This window comes from Typopeltis vanoorti, chromosome 1, assembly GCF_054136105.1.
Source record: "Typopeltis vanoorti isolate ZY-2024b chromosome 1, IOZ_Tvanoo_1.0, whole genome shotgun sequence".
In the NCBI taxonomy this organism is placed as follows: Eukaryota; Metazoa; Arthropoda; class Arachnida; order Uropygi; family Thelyphonidae; genus Typopeltis; species Typopeltis vanoorti.
This window is the reverse complement of record NC_143549.1, coordinates 8,938,730-8,952,124: the sequence shown is the minus strand read 5'-3', so window position 1 is coordinate 8,952,124 and position 13,395 is coordinate 8,938,730. Positions and strand designations below refer to the sequence as shown.

The 13,395-nt window shown below is 35.4% G+C and overlaps 1 protein-coding gene across 3 annotated transcripts in view; it reads left to right on the top strand.

Moving 5' to 3' along the window:
• The window catches only part of LOC150109768 (integrin beta-PS-like), a 392,096-nt gene that overhangs the window by 125,939 nt on the left and 252,762 nt on the right, over nucleotides 1-13,395 (top strand). For all 3 annotated transcript variants that reach the window (XM_090396604.1, XM_090396612.1, XM_090396593.1), the window contains exon 5: nucleotides 1,398-1,482. In XM_090396604.1, the coding sequence (XP_090252730.1) occupies nucleotides 1,398-1,482 (85 nt within the window). The remainder of the gene's footprint in view (nucleotides 1-1,397; nucleotides 1,483-13,395) is intronic.

The window sequence follows — 13,395 nt, the reverse complement described above, 5'->3', positions numbered from 1 at the left end:
ATGTTATTCAAGATTCTTCTGATGTCTTTTTGGCAGAAAGTCACAGGAGAGATGAAATGTTCTAGGCAACAGTGAAGTCACCAAGGAAGTTGACTTTACTGTTGGAAAATTTTGACTGAATGAAATTGAATTTCGAAGATAGGAAATCAAAGAGGTCAGAATAATTTTTAGAACTGAGAGAACAGTAGAGGCAACAGATGAATGAAACAACATGTAGCAAAAAAATCTGAAGTTGCAGGAGGTCAAAAAAAAGGTGAGATTCTAGGTTAAGCATCCTTTAGCAAAGAATATCAGAATGCACAAAGGCACAAGCACTTCTTTTAATGTGAAAGAAATCATACAGGGTGTGTAATTTAGATAGTTAAGATGAGTTGTGTTTGATGTGGCAGAAATTCATGATTTAGTCAGAAACAGATCAGGTTTGGATGACTGATGATGCACATTGGTTAAGTTGTAGTTGATGCCAACAGATGTTGATAAGTGAACATGAAAGATTTTTTCATAGGATTTTTGAGGGTTTTCTAATTTTGGAAGGAGGTTTGTTTTAATTTAACCACAGAGACACTATAATTATTCATGCTTATTTTTGTGTTTAATATTTTGAAAGATAAAGAAAAAGGGAATATATAGCAGGAGAAAAATACTCTTGAACGTGTTGTCCATATACCAAGAGCATCCAGTCTCCAAACCATAACATGGCTTCCACAGTATACCATTACACAGCCTCCTTCCAGGCATAATATGGCAGTGAGATTACGTACCAGTTGATCAGGAGGCCTCCTAAAGATATGTTACTATCTAATTCAATCCTTTACACCAACTAGCAGCCAGTCTGCAAACAACAAAGCAGTATCCTCAAAGATGGTGGTGGTAGATACTGGATCTCTGCAATATGTTTGCCATGCCCTCAATGGATATTATTCATACTGCATAGAGAAGGTGGTGGGGTGGGGTGGACAGAAACCAGAACCCTTGCTCTAGGAACCAGACATGGTGACAGTCATTTCAGGTTCCCAATAGGCAAGGTGCTGGTATTTCACTGGGCAATGAAAGTCATCTACTTCGTAGTAGGTCTAGTTGGCATTTGCTCCAACTAGAAGAGGTATCCGTATGCAACAGGAATACTTGCCATCCCAGAGCTCCTTTACTGGATACAGGCCACACCATGAGAAGGTGTGTGTGTGTATGTGGGGCAGGGGAGTGACTTGATTGAGGGAGACTGTATATCGTGCATCACTTGCCCATAGTTGCTCTTACATATCTGTGAGTCTCTTCTCTTTGATCCTTAAACATCCTAATTGTAAATTTGGTTCTTGTTATAGTTATTATTTTAGAATTAAATCAGAAGTAACCTTTAAATTTAATTGCATAACATTTTTGCATGTAATTTATTATAGAATGAAGAATTAAGTGATGCAGGAGCTCTTGCAGGTTCAGCTATTCAGTTGAAGCCTCAAAAGCTGAGACTGTCTTTACGCCAGCGTAAGTTATATTTAATTTTATGTTAAAGAAAATCTCTATAAATGTGCAGGTCAATATTCATTTGTCATGAAAGCTGGAAAATGCAAGTTTAGCATCAAGATAGCGAAAGCCATATATAGAGTTGCTTTTGATGCATGAAAGAAGGAAACCATTCTGGTATATTTATTTATATAAACATGGTTTTAGTCAAGATTTTTTTTTTTTCCCAAGTGTACATAATTACATAAGAAGCTGATTATCAAAAACAATGTTACTGTTTCATAAAATTAATATGAGAATACAAGGAGACAACTTGTGTTATTGCATTAATTTTATTATTGTTTCTGATTCCAGGTCAAAATTACATGGCATTCAAATACCTGTTCATTCACTACTTTCTTAATGCTATTGTATTCATTTTATGAAACCTTAATGGCACCAGTATTTCTAAAACAAACAAATTACTAGTGTTAACAAATTCACACTAGTAGGAATTGTATTTCTTGTCATTTAAAATAGCTCTTTCCATGTTTCTTGTGATTTTTGTGAATTAGTTGAATCACTGTAGTTAGTAACTTGGTAGCATTTAGACTGACTTTTGTATGGATTTAATATCTCTGTAGATCCTAATATTTTTCTCTTTCCATTTCATAATAGGGCAGCAGTATAGTATTTCTGCCAGCTTGGTTGGCTGAGTGATTAGCATATCCACTCTCCAGCCAAAAGCTGCCAGATTCGAATTTTCAAATTCGAATTTTTTCAAATTCATACATTCATTCATACAACTGCATAAACACTATCCCAAGATGGAATAGGTCAACATGGGAGAAGTAGACCCAATTCTCCTGCAAGCAGAGAGGCCTTTACCCAACAGTGGGGAAGATATAAGCTTAAAAAAAAATAATAAAAAATTCTGAATACTTGCTGGTTTTGGCTTTCAACTTAATCTTCATTTCAGCTGGTCAGCTGAAGTACATGCCTTGACAGATCTACCTCCTGAAGTCACTGATATGCTTATTTGTTTTAATAACCCACATGGTGGACAAAGTGATTTTTCAGGTTGTCCACCATGGAGTATGTTGGAGACACGTAACAAGACATGCTATTTTATCCATTCCAAATATTGATCAAACTGAATGACACCAATCATCATGCATGATGTCGTTTTAAGGAGGAAACTCTCTCCCTCCCTTTTGGGGAGAATAATTAACTTTATTTAAATAATTATTAAATTACTAAATCAGTTTACCAGGTCATTTTCATGAGTAACAAATATATGCATACAATCTGTATATTCATTAGCGTTATTCTGTCTTTTACTTGCAGCATAACTAGAATGCTTTTGCATTGTGTTTAGCTTGCCGAGCCAGTTCTTTTTATACTCATACTTAGCTATCCATACGATAGTTTTAGCTGTTCTGGTCTGTTCCTTAAAATTTTCGTATATGCACATAGTATTCCTTTCACATAACTTTTTCTTAAGAATCTTTTGCTTTAATAAGACTGTATATCCATGTCATTCCTACCCTATTTCTTCTTCAAACTCTAGGGATACAATCCAACATTTCATAATTTGAATATTTTTTAAATACAGGTAACCCTTGTATAACAAGGTCTACAAATTGTAGTAACCCTTGTTCAATGCGGTTTCAATAAAAAATACAATGTCTACACATTGTAATAACCCTTTATCTTTTCATATATGTTTCACTGTGCAACTTCTTCTTTAAATTTGTGTCTGTCCGTATCATGCATGCAGTTATAAGTAGCAAATTTATATTAGGGGATAATACCCTTCAGCATGCATGCATGTACATCATTTGTTAACCATATAAAGTGCATTGTTGAAAATTGTCTTCATTTTCTGTCAGGAAAGCGCATTAAAAATCATAAGTGTGTTAACCTCAAGCTCAGCACTTTATTTTCTGGTGAGTTACATACATAATTAATATGTAATGCTTTTTTTATGTAAAAAAAAATATTTTTATAGTAATGGCCACAAACTGCAACAAAAGGGAAAAACCAACATTGAAAATAAAATTTATTTCTCTCAAAGATAAAATTAAAATCTTGGATGGGTTGAAAAATGAGAAAACCAGGAGCTGTTGCAAGGACTTTGAATTTAAACGAATCAACAATTCGAACAAACAAAATGAACATAAAATCCGAGAGAGTGTTTATTGCTAGGTCAATGGTAAGTGCAAAGAGCACGTTGCTCGTGTACGCAATATTCTAATGGGAAAAATAGAGAAATCTCTAATGATTTGGATAGAAGATTGCACTAGAACAAAAATTCATTTGGATGGAAATCTTATTAAACAAAAAGCTCTCACAGTTTATAAACATTTATGATGCAGACTAGGTGTTCAATTGGATGAATCTGGGTTATATTGGGGGGAAAAAATGCAAAAACGCACCTATAAAATGAAAGTCTGCTCCTGGATTCAATGTTTCTAAAGATAGAATTGCTCGATTGTTTTGTAGTAATGCATCAGGTGATTACATGACAAAACCAATGTTTATTAACCGATCCTCAAATCCTCGTGCTATGAAAGATTAAAATATGCACTTCATTTTATTTTGCCTAAAACATTTATGCATTATGTGCAATGAAGTTTATATACAATTTGTAAATTTATACTTTTATACTATGTATTTCTTTCATAATTTATATATTTTCATAACTTGCATGAATTACCTGAATTAAATGAAAATATTTTTTTGTTGGATATGTCATTGTTGTTTATATAATTAAAAAAAAAAGATTTCGGAACATAACCCTACTTTTTCTATGTGATCTGAGTCTCGCATAATATATCTCGATTTATGTAATGTGGCATTTCTATGGAACCTAACATCCACATTATACGAGGGTAACCTGTAGTTCCCATGCACTGCTGATATCCTTCCCATCCAGCAACCGGTATCATGGAACAGTACCTAGCATACTCTTCAGTTGGTCATAATTTTATGCTTTGTTGTTCAGCATGTAACCTTTTTGGAATGGAACATCTATAATCACTTAATCTGTCATTAACTGGATGCAGAACAGTTACATCTCTAACTGAAATCCTCTCACACTATAATGACATCTGAAACTCTTTGTCCTTCAGTTTCTTTTGTCACATGCTGATTAAGGAAGTTGTCTCTTAACAGCTCAGCAAAGTAGGCTTCATTTTTCTCATGTGATTTCAGCACTACTGAATCAATGTTCAGTAATTAAAGTAACCCCAGATGATTACTTATTTCATCATCATCATCATCAAATTCCTGACATGTACCCTCAAGGGGTGTACAGGATATGATAGTACTACATGAAAAATTTACATCATTACTAACTTCCTATCTACAATTTTCCTCCAAATCAGTCTATTACTTGTCAAGACTCCAACATTGTCAGATCTTATATTTCTATTGTCTAAGGTACTTTGTACTTTATCAATCCACCTATATCTTGGTCTTCCTCTGGGTCGTTTTCCTGCCAACCTGGCACAGAACACTTGTTTTGCTAATCTTTCCTCGCCCATTCTGTTTGAGTGACCATACCACCTGAGATTAGTTCTGCTAACGCATTCCTGGATGCTGACAATGTCAAGTTCTTTCCTAATATCCTCATTTTTAATATGATATTGCCATTCATGCCATCTGTTCACACCTATAATCTTTCTCAGGACTCTCATATCTGCGGTCTCTAGTTTTTGGTCAAGTGTTTTACTTCTGACCCAGCTCTCAGATCCATAAGTTAAAACTGGTTTGAACACTGTCTTGTATACAGCTAATTTGGTGTTCCGACTAATTTCTCTCTTATCCCATATGAATTTATTCAGTTGACTTCCTACCATACCAGCTTTGTTGATTCTGTTGTCTATTTCCATATTTAATTTACCATCTTCACTAAAAATCGTGCCCAAGTAGCTGAAATGTTTTACTTGTTCCACAAGTTCCCCGTTCACAACACAGTTGATATTTTCAGCAGTTCTACCTATTTTCATTGTCTTTATCTTTTTAATGCTGATCTTCATACCATATCCATTACAACAGTTATTCAATTTAGTCAGGGAATCTTGCAAACTTGTAGCAGATTTTTTTAAAAGTATAACATCGTCCGCATAAAGCAAAGAGCTGACATTAACATCTCCAATTCTGATATCATGTTTAATACCACTTTCCTTCATAATGTGATCCATATAGATAATGAATAGCAGAGGGGATAATGTACATCCTTGTCTCACTCCAGATTTAACATTAAACCATCTTCCTGTACTTCGTTCAATTCTGACTGCTGATTTCAACTCAAATAAACACTAAGTATTGCTTGATATAATGCCCCATTGACACCATATAACTGCAGCGTATTGAATAGCTTCTCTCTTGGCACCTTTTCATATGCCTTTTCCAAATCAACAAAACTTAAATACAGATCTTTGTTATATTCCCATGCTTTCTCAACTATTTGTCGTAAAGTGAAGATCTGATCCTGACAGCCTCTATTTGTCCTGAATCCAGCTTGTTCTTCACCAAGCTTTTCTTCCACAATTCTTCTCAACTGTTTCTCAAGTATACTTGCATAGATCTTGCCAGGAACACTCAGTAGAGAAATACCTCTGTAATTCTCACATTCAGTTTTATTTACCTTTTTAGATATGGGTACTATTAGAGCTCTACTCCACTCATTGGGAATTCATCCCTCTGTCCAGGCTCCATACATCAAGGATATCTTTTTCTCCAGTTTTTATGTGACCTTTATCATCTCCAGTTCCTTTCACAGCACTCTTTCCTCCATTTCTAAGCTTCTTCAGCAACCTCCAGAATATCTTACCACCTTCTTGATATTTATTTTCTATGTTCTTGCCAAAGTCCTCCCATGACTTTTGTTTAGCTAGTTTTACACAGTGTTTCGCTTTCTTACATTTGTCTCTGTATTCTCTAAGAGCAAAAGCTGACTTATTTGCCAGGAACTTTTGATATGCGTTCTTCTTTTCCTTCACTGCCTCTTTAACTTCCTGTATCCACCATGGAGTTCTCATTTTTCTATCCTTGCAGATAACCTCACCACATGCCTCTCTGGCTGAATCATTCAGGGTTTTCTTCAATGCTTTCCACTGAATCTCCAGGGTTTGGTTCCTGTTCTCAAACTCTTTCATTTTTTCTTCAATAATTTTTGTGTATTTTAGTCTACAGTTCCCATCTGAGAGCTGCTCAACTTTTATTCGCTTTAAAAGTTTCTTACATGTTATTCTTTTCGATATGAAATTCAATTTCATCCTGCTCAAGACTAAATAGTGATCACTTGCAATTTCAAATCCTCTGTACACTCTGGTGTCCTGCACCAGGGAGAAAACATCACTATCAACAGTAACATTATCAATAAGACTTTTCTTATTCCTTGCCTCTTCTCTCCATGTGAATTTGTGCACATTTTTATGTTGGAACATGGTGTTAGTAATAACCAGTCCATGTCCTGAGTAGAAATCCAACAGGTATTTGCCATTATTATTAGCTTTGCTCTTTTCTCCAAATTTTCCAAAAATATTTTTGTATGTCTGACAATCATTTCCTACTCTGCTATTTAGATCCCCAACAAGGACCAACTTTTCCTTTTTCATTGTGTGAGTTGCTTTTTCTAAAGCATCAAAAAATTCTTCCACTTCTACCTTAGTAGAACCTTCTGTGGGACCATAGGCACAAATAAGTCTCATTGTCCAATTCCCCATTTTGATATTTGTCCACATCACTCTACTTCAGATTGTCTGCTATTCAAGAAAATTAGCCTCGTATTTTGTGTTGAATACTATGGTTACTCCTTCTTTTCCTTGATTGTCATTTCCTGAATATAACATTTTGTATTTATTGCTCAGAAAGATCTCACCAGTTTTTGTCTTTTTTGTTTCAGTCACCCCTATTATGTCGATCTGGTACTTATCTAATTCTTCAGCTAGCTCCATTTCTTTGCCATTCAGGCTTCTTATGTTGATGGTACCAATATTTAACTCTGGTGATGTTGAGTTGGGATGTGCTTTCAGATTTGTTCCAGTAGTTGACTTTTCGCTGTTCACCCTGGTTCCTTGGCGAAAACAACGGTGGTCTTGTTTAACTGGGCGATGCCCCAGCCGGCATGAAATTTTGTCATGTTGTACCATCATTTTCTATATTGGTTTAAGCAAATAAGAATAGAATTTGGTCGGCTATATCCCATATTGCCAGCCCATCCTGGTTTGTTCAGTATCCAGGTAGATAACCAACAGGGTGCACCACAAGAAGGTGAGGGTTGGACATTAGGTCAGAAGTCTTTGTCGGTTCTCCGCATTCCTTTAAAGGCTATGTGGAGGTGTCCTCTCAGTTATACAGCTTTGACCTTTAAGCACCCCTGATTGATTACTTGTTTTGCACCATAATATTTATTTTGTAATGCATTTCATCATCACTAGCAAGTGATCCACTAAGTCTGTACAGCACCCTATTTGATCTTGTTAGACTCCACCTCACATCATATATCTCAGACTTACTGCCATGTGGAAAATTGTTACTAGTATTGCAGTCATAGCATTCAGTTCTAACTGGGCTCAAATCATCCACTATAATTAGCAGCTCTCCCCTTCCCTCCTATCCTGTTTATCCTTCTTAAAAACACTCTACTCTTTATGCTCGATACTAGTTAGTATATCTGTCTAATGTCTTCACTAAGGCAACAAACTCTACCCCTTTGTTTCTGATATACCTTTGTTACGTCTGTATTTTCGTTTCTTTATTTGAGTACGTATTTAGTATTATCCAATTTTGATCCGGTTCTCTCTATATCCTTCTACCTTAATTTTACATCTGTCTTTATATATAACCCGGTTTGGCTCCTAGGGATATTTCCTCTTCAGAAACTGGCAAATTTATATTTTAACTGCACTAGCCAGCTTCCTATAACAAGAATATAATTCAGGCTCAGGGAAATATTCCTAGGTTTTAGGCATATACGTTAATCTAGAATTCACACGCGAGTATATTGATCTCAGTACCTTGCAGTCTTGACCTAAGATCTTATCGCAATTATATAATTATCTAAACTCCTTCCCGCTATTTGGTTCTATTTTCACAAGTGGTAGTTTGACACCTCGAATTCAGGCAAGACTCAGGTTCAAGTAACAAAACATGTTTATTAATGGTAAAAGACAGGTACATTAAATCTTGTATTATCAAAACTTCTGAATTGCTAGCTAAGTGAATGTCTTATGCTAAGCTATACAAACTGTTCAATACTAATCTAACCTTCTCACATAAACTGACATGCAAAATCATGTAATACAAATGGATAATTAAGCAATGTCACACTCAAGTCGAGTTCCTTCATTCACATTTACTTTAAATAGATATTTCACAACTCATTTCTCTCTTAGTTAAATTAACTCAATTAACAAAGGATTTTCACTACTTCAAATCATATACAATTCTTTGTCTAATAGAATTGGCTGTATTAATTACTCTATCTTGTCAAAGTTCTCTAAAATGTCCTCAGTCTTGCTTTATCAAGACACAAATTCTACCTTCAAACAATCTCAAGATATAAAACAATAGGATCTTTACTTTACCAAGTCCCTCCGAAGGTCTATTAGCTGCCACGTGTTGCTCGGGTCATCCTTCGTCTTGGCTGGTTCTGGGTCAGGTTTCATTGCTGAGTTGTTCCGTTCTCTGCTACCGGACACAAATCGGGAAATGGCTGGAACTGTGAGCCTTCTTCGCTCACTCGGGTGGGTCATTCAGCATTTGGCACCATTCTGCATGAGCTGTTGATTCTTGTACGGATCTCTGCGGAATACCTCTCAGCACAAGTCACGAATATGGCCGGCTGTCCGTCGACATAGCGCCCTTGGCTTGTCCTATCTCCGATCTCTCGTCGAGAGTCCTCAATCTCCAAAATCCCGGAAGAAACACTAAAAAGCCTAGAGCTTGGAACTTATTGCCTTAAATTAAATATTCTTTCTCAGAACCCTCTTTTTCTGTATTGTTTTTTTGCACGATCCATAACTTACATTGCCCTTAGGTTGATTCCTTGCTTTCCTTCCTTGCTATTAGGTGGTCAGCCTTCGGCATTACGAGAGATACTTGCGGCTTAGACTTGACCATTAATCCTAATTGTCATTTCTTACCTGGTGACTTACGATTTTTTTGATAGCTTAAAATTACATAAATTAAGCTATTATTCCTTTACATGAACCACTAATCTGACATAATTCTTGATTTTAGCTTTCCGTTTGACAATAAATAATTCCAATACATTACACATACTGATATACACTTTCACATACAACAACTTAGGTGTTTCTCACCTTCCACTGGTAAGCAGGTATTATGCAAATTTCTTTGTTATTTTGTAAAGCTTACATGTTAGATCCTGAATGAATGTCAAGAAGTTCTCCATTCAATATCTAACACCTTACAGCCTTCGCTTTACAAAGATCTGCTCATTCAGTTCTAGTGCCATGATGTTCCCATAAATCAATGTAAACTTTGTCATTGCTCTGCATCTCTTTGTGTTATGGCATTTTGCTGTGAATTATAAACTGTTTAAATTATTATTTTATTTTAGTTTTGTTAATAATGGCAGATAAAATTCAAAGTAAAGGTGCTGTTGCTTCCACTGAAAAGAAGACACTTAAACCTGTTACGTTATGTACTAAAACAACAAAATTGCACGATGACCACAGCAATAAACTTTAATGAAAGTACAGATATTTTGTGCTGGAAATAACAGTACGTCATCTGTGTAGAAGCAACAACATTGATTTAAACAAGCAAATCAAAGAACAGGAATGCAAGCTACATACAACAATTGGTTTGTATAAATTTAAGACACCAAGAAATTATATACTTGGTTTAATCCTTTATCCAAGTGTAAGCAAACAAGTTTGCACCTGAACTATTTTCAGGACTGGGGCAACTCGTATGAAGAAGCTAATGACTTCACATCGCTTTTCTTAGTATCCCATAATGCAAAGCACATTTCCTTGTGGCCATGTATAATGCTATGCATTATGGGAAGGGTCACTCCCCAGAGACCGGTTTCGACCTTTATTGAGATCTCATCAGTGGGAGCCAGACCGAGAGGGTGATACTAAAGTTGAACTAATGCAAAAGTCATATTTTCATATCCAGAGTATTTTAATTATAAGGTGTGATACCTTTAGGCTACTCTATATGAAAATATGACTTCTGCATTACTTAAACCTTAGTATCACCTCTTGGTCTGGCTCCCACTGATGAGACCTGAATAAAAATCAAAACTGGTCTGGGTAGTGATCCTTCCCATAATACATAGCATTATACATGTCTGCAAGGAGATGTTTTGCATTATGGGATACTAAGGCAAGTGATGTGACGTCGTTAGCTTCTTCATACGAGTTGCTGCAGTCGTGAAAATAGTTCTGGCGCTAACTTGTTTGCTTACACTTGGATAAAGGATTAAACCAAGCATATAATTTCTTGGTATCTTTAATTTATAGTATAGCCAAGTGGAAAAACATCCAACAATTGTTTGGCAATTAAAAACAGTTGTCACATGCTAGAAACTGATATTCATGAATAATAAAACTATTTTTGATGCTTACATAAAATGAGAATTTCACAGCCTTTTGGGAAAGAGAGAGAGAGAGAGAGTCATTCAGATTCAGGTTAGGCTGATTATTTAAAATTGCTTCTATGGAGAAGACGAGCCTAATCCCACCAGATGCTGTGTTTAGTGTCAGTACTATGCTGTGCCAGACCAGACTTTTTAGGTTTCATGTTTTCAGTGTAGTACTGATGTTCATTAATTCTTTTTTCCACAGAACAGCCTGTCTATCCAAGGTATGTCAAATTACATTCACAAGGAATTTGGTAAACACCATCAAAAGATAGAGGTGGCAATTTGTCTCTTGTAAATACTAACAGATCAGAAATTTTGTTGATAAAAAATATATGGGAATAAGGTGATACTTTTTCAGAATTCTACCAATAGGTTCAGAAATATAAGGGACTGGAACCCTGCTGTCTGTTGAAATCTCCTGGATTTTATGAGGGTTGTAACCATTCAATTCCATTAAAGTTTTGCTAGTGAGAAGTTCTTGTTGTAAGCTTGAGGAAGAGGAGCACACATTATGTGCTTTATTAAGTAATGACTTGATAACACCAATTTTTTAATTTTTTTGAGAGGTGTGATGAGCAGACTTTTCATGAATGCATCTTCCAGTAAAGGTAGGTTTCCAATAAACACTGGCTGGCAAAGTACCAGAGGCTGTGTGAGTAAGAAGGATGTCCAAGAATGGTAAACTACTAGCATATTCTTTTTCTATGGTGAATTGAATGTGTGGGTGAAGGCTGCTGATCTGATGTAGGAAAGTGGAACATTCATTTTCAGAATGAGGACAAGGAGCAAAAAGCATCATCGATATAATAAAACCAAAGAAAGGGTTTGGAGATGAATGGATGAGAACAAGGTATCTTCTAAATAGGTCAAAAAATAATTCAAATTAAAAGCCAAAAGGCTAGTTTTCTGGCAATTTAATAGTTATTAAATAGGATTCTTATCCATTTAATAAGGTCAAAAAATAGTTTGCCAAGGATGGAGATAGAGGACTATCCATGGCTGTGTGCCTTCAATCTGTTTATAGAACTTGTTGTTCCAGCTGAAATATCCTGATTGTATCTTCTTATTGTGCTATCTTCTATCGAAGGTCAGCGACCATCTTGGCGAACAAACTGCGCTCTTGTGCTAATCTGAGCAGTTGTGCACTGCTCTTTCCTGTCCACGTCTTGATGTTGTCAAACCATGATATTCTTTTTCTTCCTCTAGTTCCTTTGCCACCAATTCTTCCTATCAAAATAGTTTGTAAAAGTTGGTATTTGCTGTTTCTCATGATGTGGCCAAGATATGATGTTTTTCGTTTCTTGATTATTTGTACAAGATGTTTATCTTTGCCAATGGATTTTAGTTTACTATATAATTTTTCTCCTGATGTTATGAATATTTTTGAATTTGTTATACAATCAGGTATCAGGTATCAAGTCATTACTTTATATCAGGTAGATATAAAGACAAGGATTGAAGTTGCACGGCAGTCCTTCATGAAAACGAGAACACTATTCTGCAATAAAGACATTTAGTTTACTATATAATTTTCTCCTGATGTTATGAATATTTTTGAATTTGTTATACAATCAGGTATCAGGTATCAAGTCATTACTTTATATCAGGTAGATATAAAGACAAGGATTGAAGTTGCACGGCAGTCCTTCATGAAAACGAGAACACTATTCTGCAATAAAGACCTAAACATCTTCATTGGTAATTTTTTCTGTCCATGATATCTTTAGCATTCTTCTGTATAGCCACATCTCAAAGGCTTCGATTTTCTTGATGGTTGTCGCCTTCAATGTCCATGTTTCAACTCCGTAGAGCAGAATAGACCACACGTAGCATTTCAGCATTCGGCATCTGACTTCCATGTTTAGGTCTTTATTGCAGAATAGTGTTCTCGTTTTCATGAAGGACTGCCGTGCAACTTCAATCCTTGTCTTTATATCTACCTGATATAAAATAATGACTTGATACCTGATACCTGATTGTATAACAAATTCAAAAATATTCATAACATCAGGAGAAAAATTATATAGTAAACTAAATAGTGTCAGATAACAGAATGTTGGTAAATAGAGAAACAATGTCTAGCTGACTAACATAACTAACTGTTGTATTTGAGTATTCTTGATTTTTTCAAGAAAATATATATAATTCTTGATAAATTATCTGGATTGTCCAATATAGGCAGTTAATAAACATGAAGAAAATTTAGCAATTCTATAGGAGAAAAATGCAATACAATTCACAATGGGTCTTATACTGGACAACTTTCTTTATGAAGTTTTGGGAGACCATATAAACGAAGGATCCTTCCAAAATCGATGTGTAAA